The 24,409-nt window shown below is 48.1% G+C and overlaps 1 protein-coding gene across 6 annotated transcripts in view; it reads left to right on the top strand.

Annotated features, from left to right (window-relative positions):
* RRBP1 (ribosome binding protein 1) overlaps nt 1–24,409 on the top strand; it is a 74,129-nt gene that overhangs the window by 30,425 nt on the left and 19,295 nt on the right. For all 6 annotated transcript variants that reach the window (XM_074317745.2, XM_074317742.2, XM_074317741.2 and 3 more), the window contains 4 exons: nt 14,911–15,059; nt 16,373–16,495; nt 21,758–21,910; nt 22,748–22,866. In XM_074317745.2, the coding sequence (XP_074173846.1) occupies nt 14,911–15,059; nt 16,373–16,495; nt 21,758–21,910; nt 22,748–22,866 (544 nt within the window). The remainder of the gene's footprint in view (nt 1–14,910; nt 15,060–16,372; nt 16,496–21,757; nt 21,911–22,747; nt 22,867–24,409) is intronic.

Raw genomic sequence — 24,409 nt, 5'->3', positions numbered from 1 at the left:
CCTAGATATTGCTAAGTCAAAAGGTACATTTTTAATTTAGGAAGACAGTACTGCATCACTCTCCAAAAACATTTCATGATTTACCTTTGTCCAGAGTGAGAGAGGCCTACATGAGTTTCAAGAAACCTCTTTTTGACTTTACCGCTCACACGGTGCTGTGGAAATGGTGATAATTTCAGGGCAGCATCATAAACTCAGGTGTGTAACAAAGAGAAAATACTTGCTTTTTCTCTTTGAAAAAGCACGGATTCTTTTTTATTTTTTATTTATTTTTATTTATTTTAATTTATTAGGGTGACAATTGTTGGTAAAATTACATAGATTTCAGGTGTACAATTCTGTATTACATCATCTATAAATCCCATTGTGTGTTCACCACGCAGAGTCAGTTCTCCTTCCATCACCATATATTTGATCCTCTTTACCCTCATCTCCCACCCCCCACCCCCATACACTCTGGTAACCACTAAACCATTGTCTGTGTCTATGAGTTTTTGTTTCTCTTGTTCTTTTGTTGTTTTTGGTTTATATACCACATATCAGTGAAATCATATGATTCTCTGCTTTTTCTGTCTGACATATTTAGCTTAGCATTATACTCTCAAGATCCATCCATGTTGTCACAAATGTTCCTATATCATCTTTTCTTATCACCAAATACTCCATTATGTATATATACCACAACTTCTTTATCCATTCATCTATCGAAGGACATTTTGGTTGTTTCCATGTCTTAGCCACCGTAAACAAAGCTGCAATGAGCATTGGAGCACACGTGTCTTTATGGATAAATGTTTTCAGATTTTTTGGGTAGATACCCAGGAGAGGGATTGCTGGGTCATATGGTAATTCTATTTGTAATTTTTTGAGGAACCTCCACACTGCCTTCCATAACAGCTGCACCAGTCTGCATTCCCACCAACAGTGTATGAGCGTTCCTTTTTCTCCACAGCCTCTTCAACACTTGTTACTATATGTCTCGTTGATGATAGCCATTCTAACTGGGGTGAGGTGGTATCTCATTAGGGTTTTTATTTGCATTTCTTTGATGATTAGTGATGTTGAGCATTTTTTCATATGTCTATTTGCCATTTGTATGTCCTCTTTGGAGAAATGTCTCTGCAGGTCCTAAGTCCATTTTTCAATTGGGTTGTTTGTTTTTTTATTGTTGAGTTGCATGAGTTCCTTGTATATTTTCGATATTAGCCCCTTATCGGAGGCACTATTTGCAAAAATCTTCTCCCATTCAGTTGGTTGCCTCTTTATTTTGTCGATGCTTTCTTTTGCTGTGCAGAAGCTTTTAAGTTTCATATAGTCCCATTCGTTTATTTTAGCTTTTACATCCATTGCTTTGGAGTCAAATTCATAAAATGTCCTTTGAACCCAAGGTCCATAAGTTTATTACCTATATTTTCTTCTATGCAATTTATTGTGTCAGGTCTTATGCTTAAGTCTTTGATCCATTTTGAATTAATTTTGGTACATGGTGACAGATAGCAGTCCAGTTTCATTCTTTTCCACATGGCTTTCCAATTCTCGCAGCACCATTTATTGAAGATGCTGTCTTTCCTCCATTGTACGTTTTTAGCTCCTTTGTCAAAAATTATCTGTCCATATTTATGTGGTTTTATTTCTGGGTTCTCAATTCTATTCCATTGGTCTATGTGTCTGTTTTTCTGCCGATACCATGCTGTTTTGATTATTGTAGCCCTGTAGTACAAGCTAAAGTCAGGGAGTGTGATACCTCCAGTATCGTTCTTTTTTCTTCAGATTGCTTTGGCTATTCGGGGTCTTCTGTGGTTCCAAACAAATCTGATGATGTTTTGTTCTATTTTAAAAAATGCCATTGGGATTTTGATGGTTATTGCATTAAATCTGTATATTGCTTTGGGTAATATGGCCATTTTAACTATGCTGATTCTTCCAATCCATGAGCACGGAATGTCTTTCCATTTCTTTGTGTCTTCTTCAATTTCTTTCAAAAATGTCTTATAGTTTTCAGCGTATAGGTCCTTCACATCCTTGGTTAAGTTTATTCCTAGGTATTTTATTCTTTTTGCTGCAATTGCAAAAGGAATTGTTTTTTGTATTTCTTTTTCTGAGATTTCATTGTTAGTATACAGGAATGCAATGGACTTTTGTACGTTGATTTTGTAGCCAGTAACTTTACTGTATTTGTTGATTGTTTCTAATAGCTTTTTGGTGGAATCTTTAGGGTTTTCTATATATAGCATCATGTCATCTGCAAAGAGTGATAATTTAACTTCTTCATTCCCAATTTGGATGCCTTTTATTTCTTTCTCTTGCCTGATTGCTCTGGCAAGGACTTCCAACACTATGTTGAAACGCAGAGGTGATAGGGGACAGCCTTGTCGGGTTCCTGAACGTAGAGCAAAGGGCTTCAGTTTTTCACCATTATGAGATTAGCTGAGGGCTTGTCATATATGGCCTTTATCATGTTAAGGTATTTTCCTTCTATACCTATTTTATTAAATGTTTTAATTATAAATGGATGTTGTATCTTGTCAAATGCTTTTTTTGCATCAATTAATATAATGATGTGATTTTTGTCCTTTATTTTGTTTATGTGATGTATCACATTGATGGATTTGCGGATGTTGAACCATCCTTGTGCCCCGGGGATGAACCGCACTTGGTTGTGATGTATAATCTTTTTAATGCATTGTTGTGTTTGATTTGCTAGAATTTTGTTTAGGATTTTTGCATCTGTATTCACCAGAGATATTGGTCTGTAGTTTTCTCTTTTTGTGTTGTCCTCACCAGGTTTTGGTATCAGGGTAATGTTGGCCTTATAAAATGAGTTAGGGAGTACTGTCTCTTCTTCAATTTTTTGGAAGAGTTTGAGCAGGATTGGTATTAGATCCTCTTTGAAGGTTTGGTAGAATTCACTAGTGAAGCCATCTGGTCCTGGACTGTTTCTTTTGGGAAGGTTTTGGATGACTGATTCAATTTTGTTACTGGTGATCGGTCTGTTTAGATTTTCCAGTTCTTCATGGTTCAGCCTAGGAAGGCTATATGTTTTTAAGAATTTGCCCATTTCTTCTAGGTTATTGAATTTGGTGGCATATAGTCCTTCATAATATTCTTGGATGATCCTTTGTATTTCTGTGGTGTCCGTGATAACTTCCCCGTTTTCATTTCTGATTTTGTTAAATTTTGGTAGGATGCATTTTCATTGTCATTTGTTTGTATGTATCTTTTGATCTCTCCTCTAATTTCTTCTTTGACCCAGTCGTTCTTTAAAAGTATGTTGTTTAATCTCCATGTATTTGTGTTTTTTCCTCCTTTCTGTTTGCAATTGATATCCAATTTTTAAAGCCTTGTGATCAGAGAATATGCTTGGTATGATTTCAATCTTCTTAAATTTGCTGAGGCTGATTTTATGTCCAAATATATGGTCTATCCTTGAGAATGTTCCATGTGCACTAGAAAAGAATGTATAGTCTGATGTTTTAGGATGAAGTGCTCTATATATTTCAATTATGTCCATTTCATCTAATGTGTCATTTAGGACTGCTGTTTCGTTATTTATTTTCTGTTTGGATGATCTATCCATAACTGTCAATGATGTATTTAAGTCCCCTAGTGTAATTGTGTGTTGGTCAATTTCTCCCTTTATTTCTGTTAGTAGTTGCTTGGTATATTTCGGTGTTCCCTGATTGCGGGCATAAATAATGATGACTGTTATGTCTTCTTGTTGTATAGTCCCCTTTACCATTATGAAATGTCCATCTTTGTCTCTTGTTACCTTTTTTACCCTGAAGTCTGTTTCATCTGATATCATTATGGCTACACCTACTTTTCTCTGGGTACCATTTGCTTGGCGTGTCAATTTCCACCCTTTCACTTTGAGTCTATGCTTGTCCTTGTAGCTGAGATGTGTGTCTTGGAGACAGCATATGGTTGGGTTTAGTTTTTTGATCCAATCTGCTACTCCATGTCTTTTTATTGGTGAGTTCAGTCCATTTACATTTAGGGTGATTATTGATATGTGAGGATTTCCTGTCATTCTATCTTTAGTTTTCTGGTAAGGCTGTGTCTCCATTGTTTCTTTGCCTTTTTGTTGTTGTCTATTATTTCTGTGTGGTGGTATTCTATGATGTTTCCCTCTGTTTCTTTTTGTGTTACAGTATATATTTCAGTTCTGGATTTCTTTTGAGTGGTTACCCTTAAGTTTATGTAAAAGAAAGTTTCATATTTAGAGTATTCCATTTTCTTCAGCACGCTGACTTTGTCATTCCCATATTCCGGTTCAGGCCTTTACTCTCCCCCTTTTTATGTTTTGGTTGCCACAAATTGTCCCTGTTGATGGTGGTTGAATAGCCTCCTTTAGTATTTCTTGTAGTGCAGGTCGTGTATTAGAAAATTCCCTCAGCTTCTGTATGTCTGGAAAGGTCTTTATTCCTCCTTCATATCTAAAGGATATCTTTGGTGGGTATATTATTCTTGTCTCATAATTTCTCTCTTTCAATAGTTTGAATATTTGGTTCCACTCCCTCCTGGCTTGTAGAGTTTCTGCTGGAAAATCTGATGATAATCTAATGGACTTTCCTTTGTAGGTTACTGTCTTCTTTTCCCTGGCTGCCTTGAGGATTCTTTCTTTGTCGTTCATTTTAGACAGCTTCAATACAATGTGCCTTGGAGAAGGCCTGTTGGGATTGAGGTAATTAGGTGTTCTATTTGCTTCTTGGATTCAAGGATCCAGTTCTGTCCACAAGTTTGGGAAGTTCTCATCAAGAATTTGTTTGAATATAGTCTCTGTTCACTTCTCTCTTTCTTCTCGGTCTGATATGCCCATTATTCTTATATTGCTCTTTCTGATGGAGTCAGAAAGCTCTTGTAGAGTTCTTTCATTTCTTTTAAGTCTCAAGTCTCTTTCGTCTTCCATCTGTGTCATTTCCAGGTTTCTGTCTTCAATGTCACTGATTCTTTCCTTCATCTGGTCAACTCTACTACCTAACTAAGTTGATTATTTCATTCTTAATTTTTTCTACTGAGTTCTTAATCTCCAGAAATTCTATTTGGTTCTTTTTCAAAATTTCAATCTCTTTCGTAAAATTTTCATGTTGTTCTTTGATTGTATTTCTGAGTTCATTAAACTGCCTTTCTGTGTTTTCTTGCATCTCGTTGAGTTTTTTCAGAACTGCAATCTTGAATTCTCTGTCATTTTCACATATTTCCATATCTTTAAGTTCCTTTTCTGGAGACTTTTCACTTTCTTTCTGAGCTGTCTTGTTGCCTTGGTAATACATGGCAATTACTGATTTATTGTTTCTCTTCCTAGACATCTACAGGAGTGACTTCTGCAACAGGTTGATAGGAAGAGATCTTTCTTTTGTTTTCCAGTACTTGTTGGTAGAATGTTTTATTTTCTCTCTGACTGCAGCCTTTTTTTTCTCTCTCACATGGTAGTGCAATGTTTTCTCTGCAGTATTCCAGCTTCTCACACAATGGGGGGATTCCCTGGAAGACGGGCTTCTCCTCTGTTAACAGTTCACTTGGGTCACAGGGTGTAGTGTCTGTGTGGGTATGCAGAGAGCTTTTGATGTTCCAAAGCTCTTTCAGCTCCAGATTCAGAGCCCGTATGTTTCAGCAGTTCTGTTTACTCCTGCAGGGATCCACCCAGATAGGTGGGGTCAGTGGCGGGGTGAGTTGTAATAGGTGGCCCAGAGCAATGGCAGCGACCACCATCACAGCCGGTCCTGCTTCCACAGCTCCCTCCCCTTTGCCGGATCTAATTGGGCTGTGAATTTGTGTCTGTGGTCCACAGTTATCAGAACAGCAAATATTCTGTTCTTTTGATCTGACACTGCTACTGTTCTGCTTCTAGCACCGGGCAGGTGGGGGTGGGGCGAATTCTGGGAGGGTCGGGAGGGGGCGCCTAGTCTCAGTGCCTAAGGCTCCGTTCTCTGCTCGGCAGTGAGGGCTTAAACCACCATTTTCAGCCTTCTTCCCTGAGTCTTTTCTCCGAGGTCTCTGCCGCGAGCGTTGGGTTCAGCCGTGTTATATGCTGTCCCCTCAGCCCTGTGGGCCACAAGCGGAGCCCTAGCAGTCCGAGTTCTTCCCTGTCCCGCAGCTGCGGTAGTTCTGGGAAGCAGCGAGCTCGGAGCACTGAGCTGGGTCTGCGTCCTGCGCCCGCGTGGCTCCGTCTCTGCGCATTTCTCCCTTTCCTCCTCCCTCCACTCGCGCGAATCTCCCACCTGTAGGTGATTTCAGTCGGTAGTGGGCCTCTTCGTCTTGCCTGTCTGCTGTGCAGGGAGTCCTTTGTGGAGTTTTTGTTGTTCAATTTGTTGTAAATTCCAGGGGAGCTGTACAGAGGCTCACCTCACTCTGCCATTTTGTTCGAGTCAAAATAAAAAGCACGGATTCTTGTCTCAATGTTTGCAGAAGAGGGAACTCATGGAACCATAGAAAAGTGGAAATTTTCAGAATTAAATCTTCCGAGTGTTTGCAGAGCTGTGTAGGCCTCTGCTGGATCGTTCTCTGATAGTTACCTCAGCCTTGTGCACAGAGCTTATTAGAAAAGCCACGTTTCTTTCACAGGAAGTGTGTGTACGCGTATATGTGGTGGTGGTGGTTTTTTAAAAATATGTTTTTGTCTTCAGACTTAGTTTTTGCCTGCGTAATTATGCTGGCCTGCCTCCCCTGTGCCTAGCGTGTGCTGATGGGTGTGACCTGGAAGTGAGCCCAGATTAGCACAACGTGGGCTTGGGCCCCAGATAAACCAAAGACTTAGAATCAGGAAGTACAGGATGCATATTTTGGAAATGCCACATTCAGATGAGATCTAGAACGCTGGGTTTCTGCTGGAGCTTGGTTTGTGTGGTATAGCAGCTGAGCAAGGCTGAAACCAGGTGGGCACCCTGGGCATGGCCCTCCTCTCTTGGATAGTAGGCTGGCTTTATTCCCGACTCCCTCCCCGCATCTGTAGGTGGGGGCCATTTACTCTGGGCCCAGAAGGCCATCAGGACAGGCCCAGGAGAGCCTAGATACCCTCTAGGGCACACAGGTGTTTACAACCCCATGATGACTGTGTTGTCAGGTAAACACACCACCAATGTGGGAGAAAGAGGCCATCTTTGGGGGACAGGACTGTGGGTAAATCTTAATATTTTCTTTTCATCCTTTTGGTAACATGTATTTTTTTAATTGAAAAGAAACAAAAACTCCATTATTTGTCTGAGTCAAATAAATAGGCCCTCATTGTACCACGTGGAACTTCTACCCTTTCAAGTGCTGTGAGGTGGTCCTGCCCTGACCAGAGGTCCGCTGAGCATCCTCTGAGCAGCAGAAAGAAGTCCTTGCTCCTTTGGAAGGGCCAGGTTGAGGAAAGAAAACGGCCAGTTCTTCTCAGGCCTGTCCCAGCCCTGGGCACTGAGTAAATGGTAACAGACTGAGCTAAAATGGAAAGGTTATGGTGGGTGCTGTATCTGCGAACCTGGCAGTGTCCTGGGGGGCCTGGCAGCTCCATGTTGTGAGAGGCCCTGCCAGGCCACTTCTACCTCTGCCAGAGCAGGTGGAAATGCATATAAGATCACGTTGCATAACCTAATGGATGGGGTAGGGTCACCAGAGGTCAGGGAAGATGGGGAAAATTTTTTAGACCTACCAGGAAAGCTTTATTCAAGGTGTCTGTAGCTTAGCAGGGGCCTCATGTTCAACTGTATGACTTGATAATAACACTGCCCCTTCCTCCCTCCTACTCCATCCCTCCCTCCCCCCATGCTGTCGCTGTCCTTTGTGCTGTGGGCTTCCTGTGTCTGAGGCCAGGGCTGGATCACCACCGTGAATGTGACACCACTGCTGTCCTGAAGCAGATACTTGGTTAGGTGCATGCTTCGTGAAGCTCTTCACGCATTTATTCCCTAAACATTCTGTAAGGTGCATTTGTGCTTTTACCTATTTTACAAAAGCAGAAACCAAAGCTGAGCTCTGTTTTGAGACTTCCCAGAAATCACAAGGCCAGCAAATGGCAGGGCAGGGACTGTAGCCTGAGCCTGGGTCTTTTATCTGCAGCCCCCTCTTATAGTGTTGAGGCACAGACAGGTTGTATTGAGAGTAAGTTTGATGTTCTTTCTTTTGAACTTAACTCCGTTTCTCAGGGTCTGAAGCTCTGAAGGAAGAATCTCTGCGGGACGTTTGAGACTTTACTCCCTTTCTGTGTAAAGTTCTTCAAACCCAACGTTTTCTTTTCTTCTTTTCTAAAAGAACAAAAACATCCCCTAGGGAAGTAAGCCAAGTATCAGCATGGCACTGCCACGTCTTAGAGAACCTGCGGGTGATGTTCTTCCAGAACTCTCCAGTCACCTTAAAACATGGCAGCGCTGGGACTCCAGTTGCTGTCCCCAGCGGCCGTGATCAGGAAGCTTTGATTGTACATCCTTTGTCATTCGTACAGATGTTAAGTAAAATCTTGATAGGCATTTCAGGCCTGCTCTCCTTGGACCAGCCTGCGTGCCTGAGGAAGCCCAAGGAAGGATCTTGCCCAGAGGTCCTCTGGGAGTTGCCTTTATTTTAAAAACACTGTGATGTGTTTTTTGTTTTCAGATATAAAATTAATTTTTTTAGAAATTTTGGGGAAAAACAGAAGTATAATGAGAGTAAAGCCATGCAATCTATAGGATTTAAAAAAAAATTCCATTAGACATCATTAATAAGAGTACAATCTTCCAGTTGGTTACCAGATTACATTTTTCTCCAACCAAAGGAAAAGGCCTGATTCAAAGACCCCAAATAGGGTTGCTGTTGACATTATTTTGTACTTCACTCCAGTGCACTTAAACTGCCAATTGTTAGTGTCTGGCAGTCGGGTCAAGTGAAATTGCTCCTCCTGGGCCTGTATCTGGTCAGGAGGGCAGACCAGCCCTTGGGCAGTGCTGGGCATAGAGTCTGCTGTGTGTGTGCTGCCCAGGGTGATGAGGATGGCAGGGCCTGCAGCTGCCGCCATTGGTGAATTTGGTGGATCTTTCATCAAGGGCCTCATGAGGGTCCTTGCCCAGGAGGACCCTTCCCGGCCGCTGCCCACAAACATGCCACTAAGTGGGGAGCCCAGCAGTGATGCTGGCCTGAGTTCCTTGTTTCTAGAGATGGGTGTACCTGCCGGCTCTCTGATTCGGGGGGACACCCTCTAGACTTGGGGTCAGGAGCTTGTCTTCTGTCTCTAAACGCGATGATTGCTTGTGAAGTACTGGACTTCAGGGTGATGCAGGAGAGCCCTTTCTGGGGTCCTGGGTGACTAGAGTTTGGTTCAGGTGACTGGTGATGTCAGAGCCTGGAAGGCACTCTGAAGTTGGGGTCTTGTTGGGGGAAGCCGTGCAGGGTCCCCTGACCTACAGTACCGAGATGGCCCCTGTGCAGTGTCTAGAGGCAGCACCATTGAGCCTGCAAGTGTGTGTCTGTGGCCTTCACACTGGTCCAGACGTTCCCTGAGAAAGAGTGTCTTTGCCATGGGTGTTCTTCCCCACCCCCCAGGACCACACCCTTGGGGCAGGTTCCTTTTCATCATTCTTGGCTTGTCACCTGGGGCTCTTCCCTGATCTGCCTGCCTCCAGCCTTGTCCCCCTGGGTGTCCTGAAATAATTGTTCCCGAACACAAACCTTGTTCCTTTCTAGGCCTTGCTCCTTGTCTGTGGAGTAAAATCTAGATTCCTGGGGCCTGTGAAGACTTGGAGCTGCTCTGACCTCACTTCACTCCCTCTGACCAGTGAGGCGCCTTGCAGGCCTCCAGCACCTGTCGTGTGCTGCCCCCCTTCCTGAGGCCGCAGCCTTCGCCTTCTCCTCCTTCCTCATTATAGTAGTGTTTGGTTCAAGCATCCCGTTTCAGAGCCTTCCTGGTGTTCCTGCCATAGTTGCTTCCATGGTGAAGCACACAGTCCCCAGGTTCCCTTTGTGTGGCTCTGCTGTGTGATTGCCACGTGTCCTGTGTTCCTGTGTCCTCTGCCTGTCTTAGCAGGCACTTCTACCTCTAACTTACCTTTCCAAGCCCAGCCTTTTGCAGACTTTCAGGTGCACAGTAGGTCCACGCTTTGTGTCTCGAGACTAGCTGGACCTCCCCACCCTGGGCAGGGCTGCTTGGCATCTGCAATGAGAGCTGGAGCCTTTTGACAGCCCATCGCAGGGCTGCGGTGATGACCCTTCCCACTGATCACCAGCTGCCTGGAGCTCCGGAGGCAGTTCCCTTAGTGGTGCCCACGTCCCCCCTGTTGGTTGAGTAAGCCAGCATGAGCAGGGCAGGCATGTTCTGCAACCGGCCACTGGAGGGGCTGAAGCGGAAACTGCTGGGTTGTGGAGCCCCCGATGAGGCCCCCTTTGGCTGGGACCTGGCCTTGGGGATATTGGTAATTATGCAAATGAAAAGAAAATTCTCTCCAAAGGACTGCAGTTGACAGTGAGAGAGGCTCCAGAGTGCCTTTTTTTGGGAATATAAGTTTAAGGTGATTAAGCCTCCCAGCATGATTGCAAAAGGGAGTGTAGTTTTGGAATTTGAGGTGTAATACGCATTATCAGAGCTGTGTGCTTCTTGGCTGAGAGCCCAGAGACGCAGAGGGCTCCCTACTTCCTGCACGTGTTACTCCTTTAACCTCCTGAGTGAGGACAGCGGTGTGAGGTAGGAGCCAGAGGGTCCACGGGCTGTGGTGCTATGTCCATTCTGTTGGTGGGGGTAGGAGAAAGGACAGAGTTGCTTCAGCTCCTGCGAGCGCCTTCCTATGTGTGCTGTCTGGAGCAGTGCTGGACTGTGGAGCCCAGTGCATCCCCCGATGCGCTGCTTCCTAGGGAGGCGCTCAGGCTCTGCAATCCTCCAGTGACTGGATCTTCAAGGTGGCCCTGTGGATGGATTCTGCAGTGCTTTACCCTGTGCCAGGCATTGTTCAAGCACGTTGCAGTGAGGCTGTGAGGGAGGAACAATTATTACCCCTATTTCATATGTGAGGAAACAGGCAAAGGGAGATGAAGCCACTTGCCTAAGGACAAGCAAGTGGGAAGGAGCTAAGCTAGAATTTGAGCCTACGCTACCATGGGCTCTGTTCTGACCATGGTGCCCCATTGGCCAAGGGCAGGGGTGACCTGCAGGCTGGTTCTAGCCCATGAATGTATTTGTTCAGCGCCACAATGGTTTTATTTATCTGTTTTTCCTTGAGTTAGCTGTCAGCTTTACCCGTCAGGAGATGACACATAAAAATCTCATGTCCGGCTCTCCTCAGCAACTCTGCAGCTCTGAGGCTTCTGGCCCAGACTCCGTGGAGGCTGTCACCTGCAGGTGAAGGAGCATGCCCAAGGCCAACCCGTTCATAAGAGGTTTACCCTGAGCCCAGGCCTGGCCTGGGGGTGTTTGCAGTACTCCTGCTGGATAGGGGACTGGATTACTCCAGGGCAGTGGGATGCTTGCCCTGCCTCTCTAGTCTTCACTCTCCTTTTGCCTCATTCATACCTCAGGCCTCCCTGCTTGTTCCTGGTATTTCAGACTCAAGGTGGGCAAAACATTGGCTGCAGGAACAGGCCCTCAGTGAGCTGATCTCACTAGATTTCACTGCCTCATGGTTTTTATGAAGTCTCTGGTTTAATAGATTAGATGTTGAATCTTTGACAAATTTATTTTAATGCCTTAAGATTTCACAATATCAAGGATTATTTCTAGTCTTCCAAGTATTTGTTGGAGATGTGTGGAGTGCTGGCACGTATTAGCTCTGTTCGTATGCTGTTTGTTGATGAGTCAGTGTGCCTGTCTCCCAGTAACTGGGGCCTCATCAAGGTGTGCTTAGTGCTGCTGCTGTGGCGAGGAGATCTTGAAACCTGGAAGTAAACGTGACCCCTGCAGAAGTCCAGAAGTCCTGGTTCCTACTTGAAGGCCTTTTCTTTTTTATTTCAGTTTTTCTTCCCTGGTTTGGGGAGGATAGAGACGGCACCATTCTTACCTAAAAAGCTTAATGAAAAAATGTAAATTTATGGTTTTCTAAAAATAATGTAAAAGATAGTATTTGTATGAGGATGGAGAAGGTTGTGGAAGTTTCTGTGAAGGGGGAGTGGGCAAGGGAGAATTAAATTTTGTTGTGCATAGCTTTGGATTTTTCCATTTGTTACAAGTTATTATTACTTTGTTCATTAATATTCCTAATAAAATTTAATATAATTATAAAGTTTCATTAAAGATGTATTTAGAATGACACTCTCACCGAATACTTTCAGAAACATTTTGTAGACAGGGCGTCTTGACGCTCCATTTCTCCATTTCCCAGGAGGGAACGCGCATTTGTTGAGACCACTGGTATGGCACCTGTGAAAGAAATGACATTTCATAGCAAAGTGTAATTGCATTATCCAGATATCTCCCCCTCCCCCACCCACTTTGGCAGTGCAGTAGCGACCTTGGGGGCCTAGAAGGATGATCTTCAAGAGAGGCCTGAACTCCTCGTCACTCCGAGGCTTCTGCAGGGATGGGAGCTGCCAGGGCTTCAGGAGGGAGTGCTGTGGGGGTCCCCAGGGCTGGAAAGGAGCAGACTAGCCTGTCCTGTAGAAACAATGTGATCCCCATGTATGGAATTTAAACCTTCCTAGTAGCCACATTTAAAAAGGCAAACAGGAAACAAATGGAATTCATTTTAATGATATATTTTGACTCAATTTACCAAAAATATTATTTTAAAATACAGTCTATTAGAAAAACTATTATAGCTAGTTTACTTTTTTTTTCATACAAGGTCTTTGAAATCCAGGGTATACTCCCACCAGTAGCACACTTCCATTCACACTAGCCACATTTTAGGTGCCCAGTAGCCCCACATGGCTGGTGTCCAGCATACTGGACTGTGCAACAATAGACCTTTCAGAGGGAGGTCAGAAAGTTGTCTGTGCAGTGATCAGCTTCAGAGAGGGTGTCCTGTCCAATCTAAGCCCAGTGGTGTCTTTGAAACAAATGGTCCTCCTTTTTCTGGAAAACACTGGCATAAACATCTGACTACAGGCTGAGGGAGGAAAGCAGGAAGCCCATAAACCAAAATGCTAACAGTGGGATTTTCTCCTCACAGTGAACTAGAAAGTGGTTTTTGTTTTTTGGCTTAGCTGTACTCAGACTTTTTTCCAGTGTGCATAAGTTTACCATTAAAATTATATTTTATATATATATATATATATATATATATATATATATATATATATATATATATTTCAATGAAAAGACGGAAGGCTAAAGGGGACATGTTCTCCCCTCCCTTTATGTCCCTTTTCGTGGCATCCTTGAGCTCTTAGCCCTTTAGTGTCAACATGGTTATTTTTAATTTCGAGCTTCACTGAGGTAAGAAGTTCTAAAATGAAGGTGCTCACAGCAACCAGCTCGCCCAAGTCCCACATTTCCCCTTATTAAGGTGTCATGCTAAATGCTTTGACTTGTGATGAAAATACTGTGACTAGTATGTGAGAATATTTTGACAGGCCAGGGAATTTAGAGTTGCTATGGAAACCTTCCCTATTCATGGTCCTCAGTGAGGTGGGCTTAGCTGAAGGGGCCGCTGCAGGCCAGTGGGCCTGTTTTCTTGGATTCATCTCATTTTTGGCCCTGTCATTCACCTTTGGAACAGATTTGGGCCTTAACCTAAGCAGGTGCCCAGGCATTTCTGGCAGGGCTCCTACCAGTTGCAGCATTGTAGTTCACCCTTTCTTTCTTTCTTTTTTTTTTTTTAACTTTCTGAAAAATTTATTCCAAATGTGTTTTTCCAGGACCCATCAGCTCCAAGCCAAGTAGTTGTTTCAGTCTAGTTGCGGAGGGCACAGCTCACAGTGGCCCATGTGGGGATCTAACTGGCAACCTTGTTAAGAACACCTTGCTCTAACCAACTGAGCTAACTGGCTGCCCCCTCAGTTCACCCTTTCTTGCCTTGAGAGCTGTGAAGAGAGCAAAAGCTTTGAGGGGTTGGGGGTGTGGTATCAGGAGTGTTTCAGAAGTGACAGTTGTTGGCAAATGGCTCTATGTCCTCCAGAAGTCAGTAATGGACTGAGTGGGCAGGCCTATTCTGAAAGAACCCAGCCTAGCCGTCCCTCTCCTAACACCTACTTAAGCTTCTTCCAGGGAGAGCTGGAAATAGTGTTTGAACCTGGGTGTGTGGGAAGCAGCCTCCTTTTTCCTGGAGCTACAGAGAAGCAGCCCTGGAGACGTGGGCCTTTTGCTTTCCATGCTTCTCCCATGACCGTGGGAGCGCGGCTGTCGGCATCTGTGTTTGTGGGGAATGGCAGGCTTGCTGGTCAGTCAGGACCTGTAGGACCATGGGGCTTGATCATGCGAGCGGGGTGAACTTTGCTGGGCTGTTTGCTGGAAAAAGGAAGAGGGAAAAAAACACTTTTGGGAAAGATATGCCTTGCTTAATTCTGCTTATTTAGAAGATAAAAGCGGGGAGGGGGTGCGGAGGGGGGCGGACATCTCCCCCAACTTAGAAAAACTCTGCCTTTCTTTACTTGGGGACCTTGCCCCTCAGCTGCCTTTGGGCAGTTAGGAGTGTCGGGCAGCGCCCGACAGTTTAGTCCATTTCCCAGTATAGGTGGTCCTCGACTAATGATGGTTCCAACCATCAGGTGAAAGCGATACACGTAAATTGCATGAGATACTCAACACTTTTTATAAAATAGGCTTTGTGTTTGGTGACTGCCCAACTACGTATAGGCTAATGTAAGGGTTCAGAGCATGTTTAAGGTAGGCTATAATGTTTGGTAGGTTAGGTGTATTAAATGCGTTTTCAACTTACGAACTTTTCAACTTACAGTGAGTTTGTTGTCAAGGAGCATACCTCAGGCAGCGGGACAGATTCCTTGCCTCTGACTGGCCCCTGCTGCTTTGGGGTGTGATGGGCTTGGTCACTGGTATCTGAGTGTAAGTCCATCCTCTTTCCTTTTTTCTGTGTACAGGGCCCCCGGACTCAGACAGCCCTCTCTACCTCCCTTACAAGACGCTGGTCTCCACAGTCGGAAGCATGGTGTTCAATGAGGGCGAGGCCCAGCGGCTCATTGAGATCCTATCTGAGAAAGCTGGTGTCTTTCAGGACACCTGGCATAAGGTAGGCCCACCCTTCCCAGGCCACGTTCATTGGTTGCTGCATCTTGCCCGGGTGGCTTTGCCCTTCCCCCTTCCCTCTCAGGCTGGTGAGTTGCAGTGGTTACCTGGTGGGGTCCCAGCCTCCGCTAGGGGATGCTGGTCATGTTGGCTACACCCAGCTTGCCAAGCTGTACAGTGTTCGTGAAATAGCCTCTGCTTACCTTTCTCAGCAGAACCCTACCATCCTTTCCCAAGCAGAGGCTACATAAATCACCCTGCAAATGCTTTGTCTTCTGCCACAGCCCAGCCATTGCTGGGCCACTGAATCATGATGGATGTTGAGAACCAGGGCAGAACTCTGAGTTGCAGCGGGCCTGGGAGTGGAACACAGGAGATGGGGCCCAACTGGTTTGTGGCCAGGGCTCTGGGTGCAGGAAGGAAGGTGTGTAGGTACATTCTGTGAGTGAGGCAGCCCTGGGATGGGCCCAGAGACACCATTCTCTGGTTTCCCTCCTGTTGGGGGGCCAGTTCAGGGGCTGGCACCACCCTCTGGTACTTTGACAAATGAGCTGCCCCAGGAAGTGCTGCATGACATATGTTTGTTCCTTAATCAGAGTTGGAATTCCAGGTAATTTGGCTGCAGAATTTTGTGGCAACTTAGTGGTTAGAGATGTTGGGGGTGTCCTGAGAGTCAGGCAGTGGCCCATGCCCTGAGGCCAGTCGGGGTCACTCCGCCCCTGGCTCTTGCTGAGCTGTGACATGTCAGTCAGTCACAGGGAACTTCTCGCTCTGTGAGCATGGGGAGTGGAGGCAGGTCTCCTGGGTGTGAGTGGCTGGAGGAGGTCAAGATGACCACTCCTCCTTCAAGGAGAGAGGCCCAGACTCAGATCAGGCTGCTGTCCCCAACGTACTTCTCCCCTCCCCACAGCCTCCATGCTTCAGCTAGTAGGCTATGGGCTGCACACTGTGTCTAAAGGGTGGGCACCGAGCCAGAAACAATGGTCAACTGCCCCTTAGTGGGGCAGGAAGAGGCCCTAGCCACCATTGATGCGAGCTAGTGGGAAACCCCGTGCTCCTAATAACTACCCCAGAGATCCAGCACTTTTGTAGACAGCTCCTAGGCACACAGGGCCTGGCTGTCCTACAGACTAGGCGGCTGAGGCAGGAGTACTTTCTCCCCAGAAGTATCTGGAGTCAGGATGGAACTCGCTCATCTTAAAGCACTTGCTTCCACTTCATCAGGCTTGTCACGGGTCAGGGTCTGATTGCTGGATGGGGGCTACGAACCCAGTGTCTGTCTCTGTCCTATTAATGTGGCTCTGTGGGCATTTTTAGGCCACTCAGAAGGGTGACCCTGTGGTGATTCTGAAGCGCCAGCTGGAAGATAAAGAAAAGCTGCTGGCTACAGAGCAGGAAGACGCGGCTGTCGCCAAGAGCAAACTGAGGGAGCTCAATAAGGTACAGCCAATCGTACGTCCTGTCCTGAGAAGCCCTGGGCTGTGGCCAGCGCTGCCCCTGGCTTGTAGAATCAGCCTCCCCACTGTGCGGCTCCTCGCTTAGGCCTGCTGAATGTAACCGCCCCTCAAACCAGTGCGCACTGCGCCTGTGTGAAGTCTGCCGCCAGCCTGTGCTGCCCCTATAGAACTCTGTGTGGTGGTGGCCCCCTTCTCAGGACTCGGAGTGCAGGGGTTAGGGCACTCAGTGTGTGATGGGGATGGACTGGATCTTCACTGGCCAGTCTTACGGTGATGGGCTGTCGTTTTAGGGTATAGGCTCTGGAAGGAGGGATGGGCAGAGTTGATCCATGATTGTTTGCTTGACAATTAGAGCAAAAACTCATGGCGGTGGGAGTAGGGGGAGCTGTTATTTTTCTCCTTTTTCTGATGTCTGTGGAGCGACCTGCAGGGACAGCCTGGCTCCTTGTGTCAGCTGATGGCTTGGTGTGTAACGTTTGTACTCATTGAAGAACACTTGGATGAGTCAGGAATCATGCACTAGGGTCTGCTCTCCCCCTGCCAGAACTCACTGGGGTTTCTCGCTTCTCCTGAGGAGCAAGTCCTGGTGCCCCAGCTCCACGGCTGGGTTTTTCCAGCAAAATGCTGAGTGTTGCTTTAGCCCTCTCCCTGCTTACCTGTCTCCTCCGTCAGTGCAGCAGATGCAACGGGATGTCCTGGGCCTTGGAATGCCTCAAACTGTCTGGGCTGCAGCCTTTCCTCTGGGCATCTCCATCTGCTCATTCGAGAAGATGCAGTCTGAGTTTCTGTCCTAAGTTGGAGGGATGCAGCTCCAAGCCAAATGGGAAAGCTCATTTGGTGGGGGACACAGAAGCAGAAGATGAGCCTTTGGCTGGTTGCTCTTGGTTAATGCTCTGCCCAGGAGAAGAAAAGAAAACAGCAAGTCTCTGTGGCCTTCACTAAAGCTTGATAGTTTCTGCCAGGGTTGGGGCTGCTTACTGTCTGTCTTACTGTGCACACCAAGCCTTCACATGAGCCCATTTTGGGTTGTTGGTGAAACGCAGGGTGACTGGAGCCACTTACCCTGCTCCCAAGAGCTGAGTGCACATGTTTCTTCCTGCCTTGGCTGGAAGTGTGCCCTAGGCCAGAAGCATTTACACCACGGAAGTGGGCCAGCGGGGCAGTGCTACAAATCAGAGAGCTAGCCAACCATCATGGCACTGGTTAAGAGTCTGTGGTCTCAGGGAGCCATTCTTCCATACCCTCTTTCTGGACAAGCTGAGAAATGCGGTGGAAATGTTTGACCCCCAAAATAAAGTTCAAGTCAGAGGAAACAGGAGTGAGTATATCCACGGCTGGCTGGCCATATGGTTGCCTTGGCTGATTCCTGGACCTGCCCCCTTGAATTTAGTTAGGATGGCCTGCAAGTGTGATTACTGAGTTGGTATAACTTCTGATGGATACACTGGCTCGTCTCTTCCCCATTGCTGGTGTCTCTGGATACCCTGGGCAAGGCAGCAGATGTGAGGGAAGAGTGCAACCTGCAGAAAGAGGCCCCTTAGACACTGCCCCTTGTACTGGACACTTAACTCCTCTCCCTCAGTGGTGGCCATTTAGTGAGATTTTCAAAACCACAATGTCTGCTAGTCCACAGACACCCTCTCCAGGTCCAGATGCATTTCTAGCCCTCCCTTAGTAGACTTGTACCTGGCTGTCAGCTGCAGGGGGCTGTGAGATACCCAGGGGTGTGGCCCTTGGTTTTTCATTTCTCATCTTGCCCTCCAGGGTTCCACGGCTTGGCTCCCAGATGGGGAGATGTGTTACAGAGCATCCAGCCAAGGCCCTCCCTCTCCTACCAAATCCTCCTTCTGGCAGCCCCAGCAGGTCCTTTTGGGCTCTCAAGTGCTGATCTGGTCCTGGCAGGCCCTCTTTAAGCTCTGCCAGTGGCTCTCCTAATTTTTAGACCCAAGTTTACACCCTGAGTACCACCTCTGGTCTCTCACCCCCATCTGCTCCCTGATGTGTTGCACCTTCATTGCCTCCTCTGGGCCTCTCTTCCTGCTCTTTTGTTAGGTTCAAATGCCCTACGCTACTTGGCTGGCTGGAAATTTTATCTCTGTCCTTGAAGGCTCAGTTTGCTTTCCCTCCCTTGGGAAGCTTTCTGGAGCCCCCATTTTCTTGTCCCAGCATAGAGGTTATTATTGCTCAGCCTAGCAGGTTTCTTGTCAGCAAGTGGCTGCTGAAGTCCGAGGCCAGCACACGACCGAGAGGATGCCTCTGATGGTTATACATGACCATGTTTTCTCCGTGCTCCTGGAACGAGTGGACATCAGGTTTCTGAGCAGCACTGATGTGTTGACTTCATTCTTGACACACATGTCTCCTAGCCCAGCACTGTTCGGGAAAGTTACATGAGAAACTAAATTATTGAGAATGTGGAAAGTCCTCTTAATTTAATTCCCCACAGGAGCTGGTGAGACGGATAGGATCTGGTTCCCTCCACATATATGTCCTTGTAGATAACTTTTTATAGTTGCAAGAGAGGGTTTTGGTGAATTATTTTTCTCGTGGTCTGCTGCTGAAGGCGTGATCCAGAGAAAGTGTGGATTCTCTTATGACAGATTCGTACCTTGTTAATGGGTGAAGTACCAACAGAGTTTTATGCTCAAGAACCATTCCAGGCACCAGCTGTAGGAATTAGCAAGCTTGGGCACCTCAAGACCTCTGTCCTGGCTTTCTAAGAGTCTTTGTGGCCCTGTGCATGGATTTGGGGACCCACGCGTGGCTCTGGTACAGCCCTTCTGGAAAGCCATCTTTCCAGCTGTTGTCTTCTCAGGCATCAGTTGCCCTGCCCTGTCATGGGCCTCTAGTCTGAGGCGAAGCTCTAGACTAGACCCTATCCTGTGCTCTCTTCGCCTGGGAGATCAGGCTCTGACTTCATGCAGTCAAGGAGACCCTCAGGGTGGGCGTGGTCCCAGGGGTAGGGTGGAAGCTTTTCTGGTGGCAGGCCTTTTTGATGGGACCTGCCCCCTGTTTATTCCTCAGCAGGCCTCAGAAGCTCACACCAAGTAGGGCCCACTCTTGGTCTGGTGAGAAATGACAGAGTGCTATTTCTGAGCCAGCAGTGCTTATGATGGTGCCAAGCCTCCTCCCCCAGCCCAATCAAAGAAAACTGGGCTCCAGTCCCTACCACCAATAAGCATGCCTTTCAAGAAAATAAATCTGACCCTTGCAACTGAATTAAGAATTTAACAGGTAAGCGGAATCCTGGGATCTGAGCTCTTAGAAAAGGAAGCCTAAACAAATACCCTGAGGAAAAGCTGGCCTTTCTCACCATTTAAAATAACCAGAGGCAAAAGGAAGGGAACTCCCAGTGACTTCTGGTAGCTTTGGGACTCCGTCCCCAAGAGATTGGGACCTTTACACCCTGAGCCCAAGTAGATGGCCAAAACTGCATGAGATCTGCCCAGGCTGGGGAAGGCTATCCCTAGAAAGATGCTCAGTGCCAGCCTCTGAGTGTTGGGCCGGCATGGCCAGCAGAGCTGGCAGAGGACAGCCTGTATGGGGCTGTACCGCCTACTGCTGGTGGAGCTGTGGGCACTCCAGGATCTCCTTGAGCTTTGGTGTCTTCTTCCAAGCCTGGATCCTATACTTTAAAGGGCTCTTGTCTGGGAAACCCAGCAAAGAAAAGAGCTCTTCTCCCATTGCTGGTATGTGGAAGTTTGCTGGTGGGGCTGGTGGGGGCATGCGTGTTAGAGGAAGCCTGGTGGAGCCTTGAATCCCTGTCGTGCTTCTTTAGAAGTTTCTGGGCCAGCCACAGGAATGTGTGTCTCATTCCTCCCACTTTCTGGAACCCTTGTGGGCTCACACAGTCCTAGGTTCCAGCCTACCTCTGTTACTATGGCTGCTTGCTCCCCAGCCTGGAACAGTGTCTCCTCCCCAAGGCTCTGTGAGCTCAGCTTTAATCTGGGCATCAAGATCCTGATCTTACTGAGAGAATTGAATGAGACGCCTGCTTGTCTCAGAGCAGGCACACAATGTCAGCCTCCTCTCCCAGGTCTGCAGAGAAATCAGTGAAGCATTCCTGAGCCTAGACTTCATGTTCCTGTGGGCTCTCACCCTGGATGGAGATGGGAGGACTGTCGGAAAAGTAGGGCCAGTGGATCCCAGGTGGTCCCAGGGAATGCCAGGTGCACATAGTAGCCCTGGCACCCAGTGGTCACCCTGATCTGCTCAGCCCCTCCTCTGACCTCCAATTCTCTCCCATTTCAGGCAGGAGGGACACTCTGGCCCTTTGGGATGGGTCTTCCTGGCACTCCTGGCTTGGAGAGGATTTTCCACTTCTCTGGTTCACTGCCCAGGATAGGGAAGGGATAGGGCCTTGAATCTCCTGGGACACTCGTGCCCCAGACACTCAAGCTTGCTGGGCCCATACCAAGTAGTTGCCATTCTTGCTGGAGGCCTAGTGGACACAGAGCACCCCCTTCCTAGGGGCCCATTGCATCAGCCCTTCCTTGCACTGTCACCCCCTGCTTTCCTGAGGATTCCGTCCACTGCCATTCCTTCTGGGATGACACAGATCCAGCAAGGCCCTCTCCCTCTGCCAGCCCTTCCCACCCTGTGCTCTGCCCCTGCCTAAGTCTCTGAGTCCTCAGACCCAGCATCCTGTGTTCATCATGGCATCTGGCACTGCCCAGGGCAGACATTCCCTGGGCTGGGGTGGAGGACTGAGCAGCAGTCCATGGAGACCCAGGCCCTCCAGCAGTGGGACTGACCCCCTAGCCACAGTGGGACAGGTAGCTAGCTATCCCCACACCAGCCATCAACGCTTGCAGTCTTGTTGGTCCTGACAAAGGTGCTCTAAGTAGAAATAGGCGTTCTGGGGCCTGGATGTGAGGGACCAAGCCAAGTGGGGTGTTGTAATCCCAGCAGGGCTGAGCCAGTGTCCCTGGAGAGCCTGGGGACAGAATGCCATGTTTACTCAGCTCCTGCCTATGTCTACTGCATCCACTCTAGACTAGACTTGATATCCAGTGCTCCATCTGTCAGGCCAGCAGGGCTTTCCGGGAACTTCTCATCTCTTGCTTACTGTCTGCTGTGGCTGGCGTGGGGCTGTCTGAGAACTCAGGAGGAGGGATCTTGTGGCTCTGCTCTCAAGCTCTTCTCAGCCCTAGCTGGTACTCTGGGTTCTGATGATACTGGTTCCATCTGATAAATTCCTGCCCCTGCTTGCCTAACCGGCCCTGTGCCCTCTGCTTTCTCCCAGGAGCTGGCAGCAGAAAAGGCCAAGGCAGCAGCTGGGGAGGCCAAAGTGAAAAAGCAGCTGGTGGCCCGGGAGCAGGAGATCACGGCTGTGCAGGCCCGAATGCAGGCCAGCTACCGGGAACACGTGAAGGAGGTGCAGCAGCTGCAGGGCAAGGTGGGCAGTGGCTGCAGGGCATGGTCAGGGGACCGGGGAGGGCTGGAAGCCTGAGGCGGATGGAGGTTCTGCGGAATCTGGTTCGTTTTTGGAGGAAGCAGCTGTTTCATCTAGTCAGATGGTGGCAGTCAGCCGACTGTGTGTGTTTAATGTTTTTAACCAGGAAGAAGTAAAAATACATTTTAAAAAGTGCTTTTTGAAAAAAGCCTGGTCCTAAGTGGCCAGCCCTGTGTCCCATCTCCTAGGTACCCAGGGTCAAGTTCTTAGTCTCCATGTGATCCTAGAGTAATGCTGGCTCTGCCTTCTCTACTTGAGGTTGGGAGGCTTGCATAAAGCTCGAGGCCTGAAACCCACACAGCTCCCGAGTAGGGCTGGTGGAGGGCCTGTCCAGCCTGGCATGTGTAGTCAGAGCACTAGGCTTCATCTCCTCAAACCTGCAGTCTACTCGTGTTGGGCCACGGGAGGCCAGAGAGTGGGAACCAAGTCTTTCTCTGGGTAATTGTGGCCGTGGCTGTGGCCATGTCCTTTGTCTTCACAGGCAGACAGCTCGGAGCATGTGTGGGGCTCTGGGCTGAGCGCTTGGCTGACTGGAGGCCATAGCTGTGAGGCAGAGAAGAAGAGGCATGTGGCTAGAGTTCACTCTGGGCCCCAAGCCCCTGATGCTGGAGCTGTGCACTTTTCAGACCCCTTGTTCTTAGGGGCCTTCCCCACCTCGTGTGGAGAAGTGGAGCCCTCAGAGGTTTTGTCTATGGGCTGTAACCTCATTAACCTTGCTCTAGAAGTCAGCTCTCTCTGTAAGGCCGAGCAACACTCTGATGCTCCATCAATGATTTTCAGATCCGGACTCTTCAGGAACAGCTGGAGAATGGCCCCAACACACAGCTGGCCCGTCTGCAACAGGAGAACTCCATCCTGAGGGACGCCCTGAACCAAGCTACGAGCCAGGTGGAGAGCAAGTAAGCTCAGTGCTCCCAGGCAGACAGCCTCTGCAACGGCACATCCCCAGGGGCTCTGGGACCTGGGAGAGTCCCTGAGCCTCTCCTGAGGCTGCGGTGGGTGCATTCTAGTTTCTTACTGGATCTGGGGCTGGCTGTGCATTTCTGTACCTCCCCATTTGGGGCTCCATCCTGACTCTCCATCTCTTGTCTGGTTCTGAGTGGCTGAGCCTTCTGAAGTGTAGCTAGCGTCCTCTCCCATGGTCAGACCACAGGTGAGTGGGGTGAGCTCCAGTCTGCCAGTGCCCATACAGTCAGGTGCCCGTCACGTCCTGGCTGGTGCTAGTATCAGCTTTCCCAGAGGAGCATATACATTTTCCACGTCTGTGTTCACAACACTCCAGTGTGAGGCTTTAAAAACTCCTGATTGTGGCCCAGAGTATCAAGGCCAAGTGGATTGTCCAAGATCAGAGTTTGATGTGGTGTAGAGACCTTCCGTGGGCCTGAGTGCCTTCATTTTCCATTGGGGAAGGGATCCCCTGTGCTGGAGGGACATTTGCTTCTGATGCATTGGCAATAAGTACAGCATAGCGGCCCAGCCTACTAAGCATTCTTGACTCAGCATTGCCTCTCAGGAGCTGAAGTGCTAGGAAGTCCATATCGAGTGGGCCGACCCCAAGGGCAGCAGAAACTTCACTGTGTTGAGGACACCTTGGCATTCTTCTGATTCCGTGGTTTGAGCATTACAGTCTCAATAGGCTGGCCTAGAGGAAGCTACTCCTGCATTTTCTTTTGATTCACATTTCTTTGCCTTCTCTTGGCCTGAAGCATCCTGAAGAGACTTTCTGGGGCTCTCCGTTATCCCAGGGCACCCCGCTTGTCAAGAGGAGACCTGATTAAGGCAGAGAGCCCCAACGCCTTTAGTCCTTTAGCTGGAAGTCAGGGAGGGATAACACTGGCCAGGAGCTAGACCACGGAGGGAAGTTGGTACCCTCATTTCTGTTTTTTCTGGTGGCCTCCCTGGTAGAGAGTGAGATCTGAAGGCCATCCAGGCCAGCCCCTTCTCCCTGGAGGTCCCCTTTGGGTGTGCATGTGCACATGTCTTTGTCACCGTCCTGGCGGCTGGTTGGAGTTTTGTGGCTGCAGAAGGTGAATACGGGGACAGAGGAACATTCTGGTTTCCCCTGTCACGTAGAATCTACTATAGCCTCCATCCTGGGGAAAGCTCCAAAGCATGAAGATTTGTTACCCCACGGTGGTAGCTGATGAGTTCTGTCAGTCTGTGGACGCTCTGCCTGTGTGAGATGGGTATTCCCAGGCCCCTCCCAGAACTGCACATCAGTCCCAAGGGGGCCGCCCACCCAGCCTCCCATCTCCTCAGGGCCCTGGAGTCTGGCCTCTCCTGTGAACTCTCCAGTCTTGAATCTTGGTAGTGTACAGCATGAGCTGATGGCCCTGCAGAGGGATTTGGGACAGCCTCCCTGGTGCAGATAAGGAAACCCAAGTCCAGAGGTGCCCCCACCCACCCACCCACAGCAGCCTTCCAGCAACAAACAGAGCTGGT

This window comes from Rhinolophus sinicus, chromosome 13 (assembly GCF_057876585.1).
Source record: "Rhinolophus sinicus isolate RSI-liver-muscle chromosome 13, RSI-T2T, whole genome shotgun sequence".
Classification (NCBI taxonomy): Eukaryota; Metazoa; Chordata; class Mammalia; order Chiroptera; family Rhinolophidae; genus Rhinolophus; species Rhinolophus sinicus.
The sequence above is the reverse complement of the archived record's forward strand: the minus strand, read 5'-3'. Positions and strand labels throughout refer to the sequence as shown.